The sequence below is a fragment of the Poecilia reticulata genome, linkage group LG23, assembly GCF_000633615.1.
Source record: "Poecilia reticulata strain Guanapo linkage group LG23, Guppy_female_1.0+MT, whole genome shotgun sequence".
Taxonomy (NCBI): Eukaryota; Metazoa; Chordata; class Actinopteri; order Cyprinodontiformes; family Poeciliidae; genus Poecilia; species Poecilia reticulata.
The window spans coordinates 9,543,887-9,558,990 of NC_024353.1; the positions used below are offsets into that span (position 1 = coordinate 9,543,887).

The 15,104-nt window shown below is 41.8% G+C and overlaps 3 protein-coding genes across 7 annotated transcripts in view; all 3 read left to right on the plus strand.

Annotated features, from left to right (window-relative positions):
- kdm5a (lysine demethylase 5A) overlaps positions 1-2,701 on the plus strand; it is a 17,153-nt gene extending 14,452 nt beyond the window's left edge. For both annotated transcript variants that reach the window (XM_008401131.2, XM_008401130.2), the window contains exons 27-28: positions 337-810; positions 1,755-2,701. In XM_008401131.2, the coding sequence (XP_008399353.1) occupies positions 337-810; positions 1,755-2,033 (753 nt within the window). In that variant the 3' untranslated portion in view covers positions 2,034-2,701. The remainder of the gene's footprint in view (positions 1-336; positions 811-1,754) is intronic.
- Positions 2,702-3,905: 1,204 nt separating this feature from the next.
- On the plus strand, positions 3,906-10,100 carry LOC103459509 (sodium- and chloride-dependent GABA transporter 2-like). The gene is made up of 15 exons (XM_008401128.2): positions 3,906-4,013; positions 4,101-4,286; positions 4,751-4,885; positions 5,145-5,285; positions 5,371-5,458; positions 5,547-5,679; positions 5,856-5,990; positions 6,613-6,716; positions 6,818-6,942; positions 7,308-7,420; positions 7,511-7,648; positions 8,119-8,221; positions 8,313-8,413; positions 8,499-8,669; positions 9,389-10,100. Exons 1-15 carry the CDS (start codon positions 4,007-4,009, stop codon positions 9,536-9,538), a joined length of 1,830 nt encoding a protein of 609 aa, XP_008399350.1. The 5' UTR covers positions 3,906-4,006; the 3' UTR covers positions 9,539-10,100.
- A 1,198-nt stretch (positions 10,101-11,298) lies between these two features.
- Positions 11,299-15,104, plus strand: part of usp15 (ubiquitin specific peptidase 15) — a 23,297-nt gene continuing 19,491 nt past the window's right edge. For 3 of the 4 annotated variants that reach the window (XM_008401118.2, XM_008401121.2, XM_008401120.2), the window contains exons 1-3: positions 11,299-11,423; positions 12,025-12,152; positions 13,981-14,111. In XM_008401118.2, the coding sequence (XP_008399340.1) occupies positions 11,335-11,423; positions 12,025-12,152; positions 13,981-14,111 (348 nt within the window). In that variant the 5' untranslated portion in view covers positions 11,299-11,334. The remainder of the gene's footprint in view (positions 11,424-12,024; positions 12,153-13,980; positions 14,112-15,104) is intronic. The other variant, XM_008401122.2, reaches the window with a different exon arrangement.

Consider the following 15,104-nt stretch of genomic DNA (forward strand, 5'->3'; position numbering starts at 1 on the left):
GCAGGAAATAGCAGCATGTTTAAGTCAATAATTCCTAATATTAATGAAAAAGTACGAGTTCCACTTTTAACAAGACATTTTCCCGTAAGTGTTCTTCGATTAATTGTCAGAATAGCTGATTACTAAAATAATCATTAGTTTGAAATATCTGATACTTATAACTATGATCTATGTTCTGTTGACTGGTCAGAACATAGAACCCAAATAAACTACATTGCAGTATGTAGTTGGAACGAGACCAAATGTGCAGCAGTTTTAGGGGCGTGGCTACTTCTACAAGTCAAACTTTGGCAAAATATTGAACTTTTTTTTTTCTCCCTCCATCCCTTTTTGCAGCCTGACAACTCGCTGCTGGAGAAACCGCTCAAAATCAAATTTAAAGATTCCGAGAAGAAGCGAAAGCGGAAGCTGGAGAGAGCCGAGCAGCACCACATGCTGATGGCCACCGCCGGTGGCGCGGCCGCCGCCGCCATGGGAGACATGAGGCTGCAGAAGTCCAAGGAGCTGAAACGGGTCGGCCTGGAGCTCGGCCTCGGCGGCAAGCCCAAGAAGAAGAAGCTGAAGCTCAACCTGGAAAAGAACCGGGAGATGAAACAGCTGGCCAAGCGGTTGGCCAAGGAGGAGAAGGAGAGGAAGAGGAAGGAGAAGGCAGCCGCGAAAGCCGAGGCCATCAAGGACGTCCTGGAGAAGAGGAAGGAGAAGAAGATCCTGGACATCCCGTCCAAATATGACTGGTCGGGTGCCGAGGACTCCAACGATGAGAACGCGGTGTGTGCGGCGAAGAACTGCCAGAGGCCGTGTAAAGACAAGGTGAGGACGAGGTCACTTCCCTCACTATGGATCCAGACCCGCCCTGCTGAGAAACGAAAACATAGATGATTGACAGGCTGAGAGCTCAGAGGACAGTCAGGCCAGGCTCAATAAAACTGAAGGTCTGCTTATGAATACAAACTCCTTCAATAAATATTATTATGCTAGAATTTATGAAAAGTAGGTAATTTAAATTCTGTTCTTCCTAGCGTTCTTTCTACTTCCTGTTCCTCCCTTGTTTTCTGTCTTATCTGTGTTGTCTTTCTTTCTTTGCTGTCTTGTTTTCTTCCTCTTTCTTGTTTTTTGTTTTTCTTGTCTCGTTAGTTTTTTCTCTTTCTTTCTTGTATTGGTGTTTTACTCGTTTTCTTCCTTTCAAAAATGAAGTAAAGCAACATCCTTTATTTTAGCTTGGCGTTAGCTGCAAATACATTAGTCAAAAATGTAGCTTAATAAATCCATTGAGTCTGGCATACAGTGGATAACATCAACTTTAAATCTCAATGTAAACTCTCCGTCTTTGTTACATACACTGTGCACGAGTGTTTGTATTCATTTCCCAACATATCACAGTCATCACAGCCGTAGAATTATGAACTAGATAATTCAGCTGACCAATTTCACCAAACGAAACTGACATAACAGCATCAATGGAACACCTTAAAGAGAGTCGCACATTACATATTAACGTGTCCCATTGATGCGATCCATTTAATAGTTTCCTCCAAGTTAACCAATGGCCAGTCTCTGCTCTGTGTGTCCAACCCGGCAGCCAATCAGACCTGAGGAATCCATTGGCCTACGATCTTTTCTTTTTTTTTTTTTTTTTTTTTACATCTTGTTACATTTCAACCCACACATGCTGGGAGAAAAAAAAACTTTCTTTTATTTCCTCCTTTTTAAAATCTTTATCCAAGCATCCTAATTGCGTTTCCGTTCGTCTCCAGGTGGACTGGGTGCAGTGCGACGGCGGCTGCGACGAGTGGTTCCACCAGGTCTGCGTGGGCGTGTCGTGCGAAATGGCGGAAAACGAGGACTACATTTGCGTGGACTGCTCTCAGAAGGTGGCGGGCGCTGTCGACGGAGCGGCCCTGGAAGACGTGGCGGGGGAGAGCATCGTGGTGTTGTCTCCGTGCGGCGCGGCGGCCGTGGCTCCGTGGTCCGCCGCGTCCCTCTTAAACCCGGCGGCTTCACACCAACAGCAGGAGCCTCGGCAGGACAGCTAGCGCTAAAACCGGGGCGAGCGCGACTAGAAGAACTCTGCGTGGAGGCTTGTTCGGAGGATTTCTGGTACCATATGGATTACAAAGGACAAGAAGTGATAAATACTCCGTGGTTTAATGAGAAAAAAGTTCTCTCTGACGTCTGAGATGTGGTGATGCTCCTCCTGTAAAAGGTGTCGGTCTACAACAACACTCACTCCCTCAACCCTCCCGCAGCCCTAAGAGAGGTCGAGTGGACCCCACGCGCGCTTTTAGGATTTTTTTTTTTTTCTCTCTGGGTTTTGGGAACTGACGGAGCAGTGATATCCGCTGAGCTCTTCCGGAACATGGCACTAAGACTGCAGGAGGGTTAAATAGTTCTCTGGTTTTATTAATTTACAGTGAAGCACTCACACATTTCCTCAAGCTGCTTGGTTTAGAGATGAACATGTTCCCAATCCTGGGACATTCTGTCTCGCTCACTGTTGCCCTCTGACTCTGATTAAAAAAAAAAACAAACAAAAAAAAAAAAACATCTCAGTGTGTAGGACTCAAGACTAGGAGGAAACAAAAAAACTGTTAAAATGTAGTGGGAATTATTTATAATGTATATAACTTTTAAACAGTTAAAAAAATGGTTTGTGGCTTTTTGTTTTCTCACCTTTTAATAAACGATTCCTAGTCAAATCGTACACATTTACTTTCCTCTTTCTGCACCTCCATATAACACCAATGTGAAATATGACGGTATCAATGGTTTGTAGTTTGTTTGAGCCAAAAATAATTGTAAAAACACTAAACTATGTCAAAGGTCGCTGTGACCTTTGACATAGTCACAAGCAAATTATTTCACAGGCAAAAAGAAGATGGATCTTTTTTGTCTGTCGGATGGAAAATGATGCAAGCAAATTTAAAAAACATAGCTTTTCAACCTGATGTCAAGAAAAACGGATCTCATTGCGTCTTACTAGCACTTTTAATGTCATTCTTTGTGTAAATTTAATGTAGATATTGCAGGAGTAAACTGAAAAACTTTTTTTTTTTTTTAAACTGAGTTTCATATCTAAATTTAAAAACAACAGCTGGTTCTTTCTCATTTGCAGATCTGTGTTCCAGCAGGACGACAAACTTGAACTTAAAGCCAGAGCTACAGTGAATTTGTTTAGATAAAATTATAATTATGTGTTAGAAATCTCCAGTCAAAGTTCAGATTCAATTGAGAACTGGGAATTAAACCAAGCTTGAACTATTTTGCTATTAGTTGAAGATCCAAAATGAATCCCTAGATTTAAACAAAGCTGTCAGGACTGGTGTTGTCTCATAAAATCCCTGGAAGTTGTGAGACTGCAGGTCTTTTAAAACCGTAAATCTCCGTTTCATCCAACAGCAGGAGCACGGGATTGTGGGGGGCGGAGCCTGATGATTGTGCCGGGGCACCTACTCGTCTGAGTCCAATCAGGCGGAAACTGACCTCAGCTGCTTCTGTCCTCCTTGTGAGCGGTTTCACCTCTGTCAATGTACTGACAGGAGGAGTCGTGCAACACTTCAATGTAATAGACAATAAGGATGCCTAACTTTTGCTTATGTCACAACCCTTCACCAGTTCCCCTCTAAAACATGGTTGAAATGTGGTTATGCTCTGCAAACTTCCCTCATGCGAGTCATTTTCAGTGTCTTTCATAACACGTTTATTCAGCAGAGGTGCGCTGCAGCTGAAACGGACATGGGAGACCGGGCGGGTCAAAGGTCGCCCTGTCTGACTCTTATGTTGCACCTTATTTTAACTGTCGAGACGCGGTCGGTGATGTACTTTGCACCCGAGGGGGGCAGATGGAGGGAAAGAGAGCGTAAGGCCAGCCTCGGGTTTAGCGTTACAAAGCCCCGCCCCCCCCCCACTCCTTTCGCCAGCGACGTTAAATACTAAAACTTTGAGCTTTTCTGGATAAAGATCTTCAAACGCCCTCAACCCCTAGAGACGCTTCAGAGGTGACGCCACAATGAAAGGTAGACGTTCTTTTATTATTATTAGATTTTTTTTTTTTTTTTCCTATTTTCCCAACCTGAATCAACTTTTCTCCGTTTGTCTCCCAGGAGCAAAGGCAGGCCATCCGAACGGCAGCAACCGCGTCAAAGATGTGCCTCCGGCCTCGGAGGAGAAGATGGAGGAGCGGGGTCAGTGGGGCAACAAGCTGGAGTTCGTCCTGTCGGTGGCCGGCTCCATCATCGGCCTGGGCAACATGTGGCGCTTCCCCTACCTCTGCTACAAGAACGGAGGAGGTGAGTAGAGATGCCTACCGCACGACGCAGGCTTTGCGAAAAGGTCAAAGGTCAAACGGCTGGTATAGAAACTGAAAGTAGTTGAAGAAGGGCAAATTTTCCTCTTTAGTTAAAGAAATTGTTGGTTGAGATTGTTGGTGTAGCTGCCGAACTGGACACCGTGTCCGTCCCCTCCTACCCCCCTCCCGTCTCTCTGTCCCTCCACGGGGCGGCAGGAAGGGTCAGAGTTCAGGATAAAGCGGGGTCAGACAGCTGTTGTTGCCCCTCGCTTTCACAGCAGCTGTTCCCGCAGAGAGCCGGAAATCTGAGCACACCCAAAGTTTTGTAGAGGGAAAAAAAATGTAACCTCCAACCTTTCTTTTATTTTTCTTTTTATACATAAAGTTTCAGTACAAAGACAACACTGCAACATTAAGGCAACGTGTGCAATAAATAATCCAGCTCCTCCCGTCTACTACGCTCAGGTGCGTTTCTAATCCCGTACCTGATCTTCCTGTTCACCTGCGGCGTTCCCGTCTTCTTCCTGGAGGTCGCTCTGGGTCAGTACACCAGCCAGGGAGGAATCACCTGCTGGAGAAAGATCAGTCCCCTGTTCGAAGGTAAGGAAAGAGCGGGAAACTTCCCCTAAGGTTTTCTCAGATTACAGTAACAAAATAAACTTTATTTTATTGGGCCTTTATGTAATACAAATCTGTCTCTACAAGCTCTGCACCTCTGGATTCTTTGCCCATCTGTGAACAATCATTGTTTTGAGATATGCTGTAGACTATTCAATTCTTTCGATTCTCAGCCCTGGACTTTGACTGGACCATTCCAGACATGCCTGCTGATCGATTTGCGCAATCGTCCTTTCCGCAGGTCTTGGCTACGGTACTCAGGTGATTGTGACTCTGCTGAATTTCTACTACATCATTGTCCTGGCCTGGGGGATTTTCTACCTCTACTACTCCTTTTCTTGGGACCTGCCTTGGTCGTCCTGCAACAACACATGGAACACGGGTAAGGAACGTGGGGAAAACCGTCTCAAATGCCCCGTTTTGTAGCATCAAGTTGCCATCATTCCTAGACTTTTCCCCCATCGCAGAAAACTGCGTCGAGTTCCAAAGGAGAAACGCCTCCGTCGCCGAAGAGGTCAACCTGAACACAACTTCTCCCGTCATCGAGTTCTGGGAGTGAGTTGTCGAGCTGCCGCTTCCGGGTCCGTTCCGGACGATTCTCTCTCGTCGACTGTTTCTCATCTGAATGTGCCCGATCGCGCAGGAGGAGAGCGCTGAGGATCTCCTCCGGCATCGACCAAATGGGCTCTCTGAACTGGGACATGGCGCTGTGTCTGCTCGTCGCCTGGGTCATGTGCTACTTCTGCATCTGGAAGGGGGTGAAATCCACAGGAAAGGTGGGTCGGGAACAGAAAATGAAGCACCGTCCCAATCTGAACTCGATTACAAGACACAGATGTGCCTTTGGGGGGGGCGAGAGGCTGGGAGGCACGTCAAGGGAAACATCTGCTGTTTGTTTTGGAAGGATTTTTGTTTTTCGTGTCTCTTACCCTCGTGTCCCTCGCCGATACAGGTGGTCTACTTCACCGCAACCTTTCCTTATCTGATGCTGGTTGTGCTGTTAGTCAGAGGACTCACTCTGCCCGGTGCCGGGATCGGCATTCAGTTCTATCTGTACCCCGATCTGGGTCGACTGGCTGATCCGCAGGTACGGTTTCGAGAAAGAAACATGTCATAAATCCGTCTGGAAAAACCCTCTAATCAAATTGAAAAGTAATAATTATATTGTTAAAATGGTTCCAATGACACCTACAGTTACAGCTTTGTATCACTAACATGCTCTGTTAGTGATACAAACAAAAATGAGATGGGCCATTAGCATCTCATTTTTCCACTGTCGGTTGGAGAATTCAATCTGCTAAATCTTGTTTTTATTTCTTCTGGAGTCATTTTAGATCCGCTTTGTTAGTAGCATAACTCACACATTTGAGATATTTTACTTACAGTGTCAAATGTTAAGAAAAATAATTTTCTTTTAAAATCAGATGACGAGTTTCCTCATCATTGGTCATCAACAAAAGAATATCTATTTTCTAATGTAAAAATCTATTATAGTTAGAACAAATATTATGTTACTCTTTTATTAATTTTGTGCAAAATAATGTTTTTTTTTATTTTTTATATTTAACCAAGAGTTTGTTTGTTTTTTTGTTGGTTTTTTTTGCACTACCAAAAAGTCTAGGTTCGGTCTAAGATGTTGATAATTATGTTTAAGATAAGTTCACGCTCCACTGAATTTCTGTTGCACATTAAAATGAAATTGATGACAGGTGTGGATGGATGCCGGGACCCAGATCTTCTTCTCCTATGCCATCTGCCTCGGCTCCTTGACAGCTCTGGGGAGCTACAACAAATATAACAACAACTGCTACAGGTGTCTCAACTTATACTAACAATTCTTTCATAAATTTTACAGCAAATATTCTTATTCTTATTATATATTCTGATTATGCAAACGTGTGTGTGTTTTGTTAGAGATTGCCTGGCTCTGTGCTTCCTGAACAGCAGCACCAGCTTCGTGGCAGGCTTTGCGATCTTCTCCATCCTGGGCTTCATGTCCTACGAGCAAAATGTTCCCATCTCCGAAGTGGCCGAGTCTGGTGAGACTAGAAACGCGGCACCGGAGCATCGACGAGGATTTTCCGAGTATTTCGTTCTGTGCTTCAGCCACAGTGAACCTCCACGCTCTTATCACGTTTGCAACTACAAATTAAACATAAAGTTCTCCACGTTTTCAAAGTTCTTTACAAACAAAAGTCTGAAATAATAGGTGTCCGTTTGTATTAAAAAGAAAGATCCAACTCAAGCCATTGCCTTCAGAGTTCACCTATTTTTTCCGCCTGTGTAGAAGACGAAGGACCACTTCATTTTTTTCCTACTCCACAATTGTGCACTCTTTTGTTTTGCATGAAATCTCGACAAAAAGTTGAAGATGTATGAGTATGTTTTTCTGTCTTTTGAAAAGGACCCGGCCTGGCCTTCATCGCCTACCCCCGTGCCGTCTCCATGATGCCCTTCTCTCCCCTGTGGGCCGCGCTCTTCTTCGTCATGATAGTTTTCCTGGGTCTGGACAGCCAGGTCGGGGACATGGCACCTTTTTCTGCTGTCGTGACAATAAGGGGCTCCTCATTTTCTTGCGGACTTACCAATTGTTTGGTTATTTAACAGTTTGTGTGCGTGGAAAGCCTGGTAACGGCCATCGTTGACATGTACCCCAGTGTGTTCCGGCGCAAGAATCGCAGGGAACTGTTCCTGTTGGGGGTGGTCCTCTTCTCCTTCCTGATGGGCCTCATCATGCTGATGGAGGTAGGGGCGGGGCTAACAAATGCATTCACGTGAACAATGTCTGTAAATATGACTATATTCTGTACATTGTGTGTCTTAAACTGCTATAACTTAAAGGGTAAGTATTGTATAAAGTGTACTTTTTTGAGCTTCACATCATGTTATAAACATACCCTGGGGTGTTGCTTTGGTTTTTTTATGCGGGTTTGAAGAGTCCTTAAATCTCCCATGACTCACTCGCTCCTTCAGACTAGCCAGCAGCAATTAGCAGATACCTGGTGAAACTGCACATCAGCTGAGTTCATTACACGCGCTACTTCTCAGTGCCACGGTGGTTAAAAACGTTAAAGGGTTATTGCAAATAAGGTTCCTTCAAATTCAAATTCAAAATTAAATTTTAGTTCTTCGACATTTTTTCTTTGTTTGCCTTCCGAAAGAAAACTGAAAGATAAATCTGTCACAAGTTGACCCGCGGCTTTATTTATTTCCAGGGAGGAATGTATGTTTTCCAGCTGTTCGATTACTACGCAGCCAGCGGGATGTGTCTTCTCCTCATGTCCATCTTTGAAACCGTCTGTATTGCCTGGGTTTATGGTAAGCCACCACCAAACTAGTCTCTGGAGACCCGATGCTTCGGAATTTAACGCCCCGTGATGCGACGTGCGTCCTCGTCGCATCTCTGCAGGTGCGGACCGTTTCTACGACAACATTGAGGACATGATTGGCTACCGCCCAGGACCTTACATCAAGTACTGCTGGTTGTTTTTCACCCCAGCCACGTGCATTGTGAGGAGCATCGCCTTTTAAATTGCTGGGATTTTTGGATTTTTCCAGTGTAACATTTGAAATTCTCATCTTTTTGCCTCTGCAGGGAACATTTGCCTTCTCCCTCATAAAATACACTCCTCTGAAGTACAACAACGTGTACGTCTATCCGTGGTGGGGATACTTCATAGGCTGGCTGCTCGCCCTCTCCTCCATGGTGTGCATTCCTTTATGGATGGCTTACAAGATCAGCACTACACAGGGAACACTCAAACAGGTATGCAGGCCCTCTTGATGCGTTTATTTTAAGATTAAACTAACTCAAAGGTGTCTCGCAAAAGTAATTGCGCTCTTTTTACAAATCTGTAAAAAGGGACATGCGTTTGTCTTCGGCCCTCCTGAGTCGTTTACTGACGTCTCTTGTTGGGGTCGGCATTCATCGTAGTGTTTTGTCATTTATCGCGAAAAATTTCTAATCATGATGCAAATTTTGATCACCATATATTTCAGTTAGTGTTGAAAAAAGCTGACTAAAGTGCTATTCTTGCTACCTATCCCAGTGTTTGTTTTTTTCCACAAGAGCGTCAATAAATAACAGTAAATTCAAAAATATGATTAATTTAAGTCTCTGTGGGTCACATAAATCATGCTTCGTTATGTAAGCGGCGTACAAAAAGGAACCTTACTTCAAAAATATTTGTTTTTCAAGAGCGATGTTTGTGGTACTATCATCCACACCAAAATTTTTCCCGAATGTCACCATGGGTGGGGACTCCTTTATTTTATATATATATTTTTTATATTGTACTTTTGTTCCCCCCTTCAAATGTCGCCCTGGGCATATGTCCATATGGGCTATGTGGAAAAACTGCTTCTTTCTTTGCAGAACTAAGAAAGAACTTCCTCATACATCTTTGTAAGATAGCCAAAGATTCTTAGTTGTTTCTGAGTTGTTATTTCATGTATCATTTGATTTATTTATCGATTTATCTGCAGCGCATCCAGGCGCTCGTCACGCCCTCCGATGATTTACCTAAAACCAAAAGGGAGCAGGAGAGGTTACTGGCTATCTTTGTTCCCGAGGACGACTCGACCGCACCGACAAACGGCTACTTTCCTGTGTCGGAGAGAGATTCTTCCTTATGAAGCCCCATCGGTGCTTCGTAAGCACCTTGTCTTAACGAAAAATAACTGAGAACATCAAAGAGTTCTTTGCTCCTCCTCACAAATACAGAAGCATTAAGAAGAAGGAAAAAAAGTCACCATCTTTACCTGCAATCATGCCTAAAAGTGAAATTAAGGACTCAGGAGACGCAGAACAAGTTCAGCGCTGGGTTTGGTGTGTTTGTTCGATGACAGAAAAAGTAGGGATGAAAATAATTTTTTAAAAGCAATGGGCCATTTTTTAACTATTTAAATTTAAATACATATTGACAACATATTGGATTGATAAAGTAAACATCATAATGTTCTTTTATATTATATCTTCTTTTATCTCATTTAACAAATGCTTGCAGAAGTCATTCAGTGGTATTTAAACTATTTAGAGTTAGTTTGTTATCCTTTGTTGTAGAAAAACAAATATAAAGGCAAATATAAGGCTAACACGAGGCATAAACTGTAGTTTTGTTTTTATAACATATGTTAACTATACAAAAAATGTGAATTCTGTAAGTATGGTGTTAAATAAACTTGTCTTTGACTCTTTTTTCTTTTTTTTCTTATTGGAAAAACGCAAACCCTGCTTCCTTTTATTTTCAGCCATGCTAAAACCAGATTTTCTTATTTTTATCAGGAACTGGGCTTTTCTGGCTGCTGTTCTCCCTCACGTCCTATAGGGGGAGATCAAATAAAATGTGTAACTACCCAAAAATTGTACTCAAGTAAGAGTCGCACTATTTCAAGATATTTTTTCTCAAGCAAAAAATAAAATGTAGCAGTCCAATAAATTACTCAAATGAAAGGGTTCTCAATTACTGACTGTGGAAATTTTGGTATTGGTAAGGACCAAAATGAACATAATTATAAAATATTACAAAGTAACAAAATCAGGCAAAGAAATAATTTCTTCCAATGTAATATTTATGAAACTTTAAGAAAAACTGCGGGTGTGTGTCTGTATCCGGTGAATTTTTTGTTAAGTCCAACTTGTTCTTCATTCAGTGAAGACTGAATGAAGAACAAGCAGTGGGTAGAGTATCCAGAAGTATTACTCGAGTAAGAGTTGCGATACTTCATAATAAAAAATTGTCAAGTAAAAGTACAAAGAACAGCATAGTCCTAAAAATATACTTTTTCCAAAAAAGTTACTCAAGTAAATTTAACTGAATAAATGTAACTAATTACTATCGGCTGCTTTTGTATTCATTCCAAATATGAGCTACAACAAACTGACTTTACACTGATGATCATCAAAATGTGGTTTGATATTCACTCTAATGTGTTGTAAGTGTAATTATGAGTTTCACTAAGTGATGAAGTTACTGCAAAAAAAAAAAAAACTTTAATAGTGCAACTTATAAAATATGACTATGTCGAAATATTTGATCTGTAAATGCCTTTAAAGTCACGTTTGGATGGTTTAAATAATCGAGGACATGACAAACAGCATTTTTGCTGCTGTTCTTAAATATTTTGTGCAGCGCTTTTAGTGTTAGTTGTACTCCTGCTTGCACCCCCCGCCAATGGCATGTGACCTTAACGTAATTTTTGACATAAATGAATTGCATTATCGGGTTTACATTTATATGACACTATTGCTTGCCATAATGATGGAGCAGTTTTGAACCAGAGTTCTAGAATAATTACACCACTGGGTATCCCGTGTTCTCGCTTTTGTCCGCTGAGCTCACGGATTGGCTGTTGCCGGAGCGTCTCCCCGTACGTGCCCCAGTGACGCCCCACGCTTTCCCTACCATGCGACGCGTCATGTCCGAGGAAAGATGGCGGAAGGCGGAGCGGCTGATCTGGATACCCAGAGAGGAGAGATCGCGGCGCTGCTGAAAACACAGTTACGGAAGGGAGACACTTGGTAAGACTTGAGTTAAATCGCATTCGGTGTTGCTGCGTGGCCGCCTGCAGGCCCGGCTGGGGCTGACAACGCCTCGAAGGGTATGAGAAAGCCAACGGGCCGTGTTGACAGTGAGTTGAATCCAAGGGAGCTAACGGGAGCCTGGCTGGTACACTTAAATGAAGAACGACTAAACTCAAGCATAACTATTAAACGACGGACCTGTGTTGTCATAATAAACGCTGGAAAAAAACACCCGTTTGTCTTATTTTGGCTAACACGTTCTCATACAGTTTAGAGCCGGTTGCTTTTCTCCTGCTAAGTAGAAAGCTAATAGCTAATTGGTTAGCAACCGTCGTTCCGAGTGGTTTTCCAGTCAGAGGGTTCCTCAGACGACTTTAGCAGGGCGGAGTCGGAAAACAAGCACCTGTCAAAGTGTCGAAGCCAGCTGGCCAGGCTTGCAGCAACCTGAACTCAGACCTGTGTCAATAAGGCTGCTGCTACAGTTTTTAAGCCTCTTAAGGAGCCTTTTTTTTTTTTTTTTTTTTTTGTATGGCAAAGACAGGAAACTTAAGACGCAATTTCGGTCACCTTATAACAGTGGATTCTGCTTTCTATCCAGGTATCTTGTGGATAGTCGTTGGTTCAAACAGTGGAAGAAATATGTGGGATTCGACAGCTGGGATAAGTACCAGATGGGAGATCAGAATGTCTATCCAGGACCGGTGGACAACTCTGGTCTCCTCAAAGGTAAGACACTCCGATTGCTCTCTAAAAGCTGCAACGTAAGAATATTTTCTGGTCGATCCTGATTTCGGGGTTTCCTTGAGGCCTGAGCTGCCATCTCCATATTTGACTAATTCCATTTCATTTAAAGGTGCATAATAATAAATGTGCCTTATCGTAATAATTAAAACCGGCATCAGTATAGGAAGTACATGCCATTGACTTATGTGTTTAAGAATAGTGGGAGTTTATAGTTACACATTTTTTGAATACGGAGCACTAAATTTCTAAAAAATAAAAATAAAAATTCCTGTTTCAACCTGTTGATAACCAGTAGGGATCACAGTAAAATCATCAATATTAATCTGCATCCGATTGATTGGTATATAAGAACAACAATGAGAATATTTTTTCCTTTACTCCTTGCTGTGAATTGATAATCCGTGTTAGTGTCAGAGGCAACTTTCTGTGTGTGAGGGATGAGTAACCTATAAATCAAGGTTTGCTGATATTTAAAAAGTACAGTATGATTAGAGAGTGTTTTCAGCTGTCTATAGTATTGTATATTAGCTATGAGGATGGGGAGAGTAAACAGGAGTGTGTCCCCATAGCAACGCTTCCCAAATCTGTGAGCCGAGTGACCTCGACTATCACTATTTGGATAATCTGAACATTGCTCCAAACACTTAAACAGGCTATATCAACAAGCACAACTGATCTATTTATATTCTTAATGAATATACCATTTGTCTTATTAAATCGATTTGGTGAACATTTTGCATTAGCATCATGTTATTTTTAAATTTAAGAGACTGTAGATCCTTACCTGAGATTCCCAAATACCTGCAAAACATTTCCCCGATCAATCAATCAATCAATCAAGTTTTATTTGTATAGCACATTTCTGCAGCAAGGCATTTCAAAGTGCTTCACATAATTAAAATGAAAACAGCATATGACATTGAATAAACAGTGAGAGTGGGAAAGAGATTTTAAGAAGGCATTAAAACGGAGAAATAAAAAGAAATTAAAAAGTAAAGATAAAAACATTAAAGAGATTTAAAAAAAACACATCAAGAACATCAAAGACATCAAAACCCGCAGTCTAACCCTAATTTATCCATAAGCAACTCTAAACAGGTGGGTTTTAAGTTGAGATTTAAAGGCACCCAGTGTTTCAGCTGTTTTACAGTTTTCTGGAATTTTGTTCCAAATTTGTGGTGCGTAGAAGCTGAATGCTGCTTCTCCTCGTTTGGTTCTCGTTTGGTTCCATGGCAGAATGCGGCTGAACGCTCAGAAGGACAAAACAGAGGAACTGTACTATTTCCTATTCACTATTCCTCTTACCTGTTGGAATTTTTGCTTCCTCTCAAGGTCTGACTGTTTAGATTTTTTTAACAAAACAGTCAGACCAAGCGTGTTATGGCAAAAGTGATTTTCTTTTTAAATAACTTCTTTCGTCTCTGTGCTTCCTGTTGCTTCATTTTAAAGTCAGAGAAAGGCTAACTTGGAATATTCTTCCTTTAGTCACCACTTCCTCACCAAAGAGGGTTGTCGTTAGCATGACTTGGTACCTCTTTGGTGCGACGCCTTCTCTTATCTTATAACCGATTTCTCGTTGCATCTCGACTTTATTTTGATGTTTTGACGGTTAAAATAAAACCCTGCAGCCAGTGTCATCATTCTGGAAATGCAGAGAACATTGTCTGAGTCTTTAGAGTAGCTTTTTCAGTGGTGGGTTCATAGAAAGCTCTCCAGCATGCCCTCTTTTCTTTGCTTTGTTTCGCTGGATCTGTGATGTAAGGGTACCCCACTAAATGCACTGTCTGTCTGCCCGCTTGTTCCTCTCTAGATGGGGACGTGCTGGCAATTAAGGAGCACCTCATCGACGAGCTCGACTACATCCTGGTCCCAACGGAGGGCTGGAACAAGCTCGTCAGCTGGTACGGGCTGACAGAAGGCCAGGAGCCAATCGCACGCAAGGTAGACTTTCTGTCAGTCGCCTGAAAGCTATGAAGGCTTGTGTGGTTCAGGAAAAAAAAGGTGATTTCTAGCACAAAGTGCAGTATTTGTTTTAACATTCTGTTAAAATGTCTTTAGTCCTTCCTCCTTCAGTTAACTTTTTGGAAGTAAGCTGACCTCATTCGTTTTGTTCTGTGTTGATTTCATCAAAATGGGATCGTACTAGAAGACGGTGTACTTGGTACGGTGTTTAGAGGTGTTGAAGTTTTGCTTCACACCTGGGTGTAAAAATAATTTACTAGCTGAAAACACCAGAGTGTGCTAAAAAATTTAATGTACTTGTTCTTTAATGTGGGTTGTAAAGTCTCAAGTGATTATGTTAATTCTCTGGAGCCACTTTTCATCTAAATCGTAAATTTAGACTATAATGATATTGAAAGTGTTCAACTTGAAACTTGTAGAGACAAAGTTTGGTTTAAAGTTTAACGTAGTCAGTTTTTAAACATACACTCCTCTAATGTATTTATTTTCCATCATCTCTTTAGTAATATATATATTTTTAAAGCAATATTTAAAAAAAAACAAAAAAACAATGAAGAGACGAAAAAAAAACTCTAATTCGACTTATGTGCCTTTGTGTTGATGACATCACAAGAGGCACTAAAGTGAGTCATCAAGTATTTGTAAACATTATAGACAGAATACAAGTACACTCATTTTATTTTAGAAGTAAAAAAAAAAAATCTGACACTAGATTGGTTGTAAATGATGGTTTTTGCATAAATCTTTACATCTGTCTGAAGCTGTATGAGCTACAGTGATTTCTATTCAGTCATTTCTATTCATTTCTGCTGTTAGATAGGCAGCTGTAACAAGCATGTGCAGCATATTTGGTCATACGAATGGCATTCGGTAATGTTGGTGATAATTAGTATGTCCAGGGCTTCAGGAGGGAATGTAGAGGACCAAGTTGTTCCCTATAAATCTCGCTAATCGTGGCATCGTTGCCCCCCC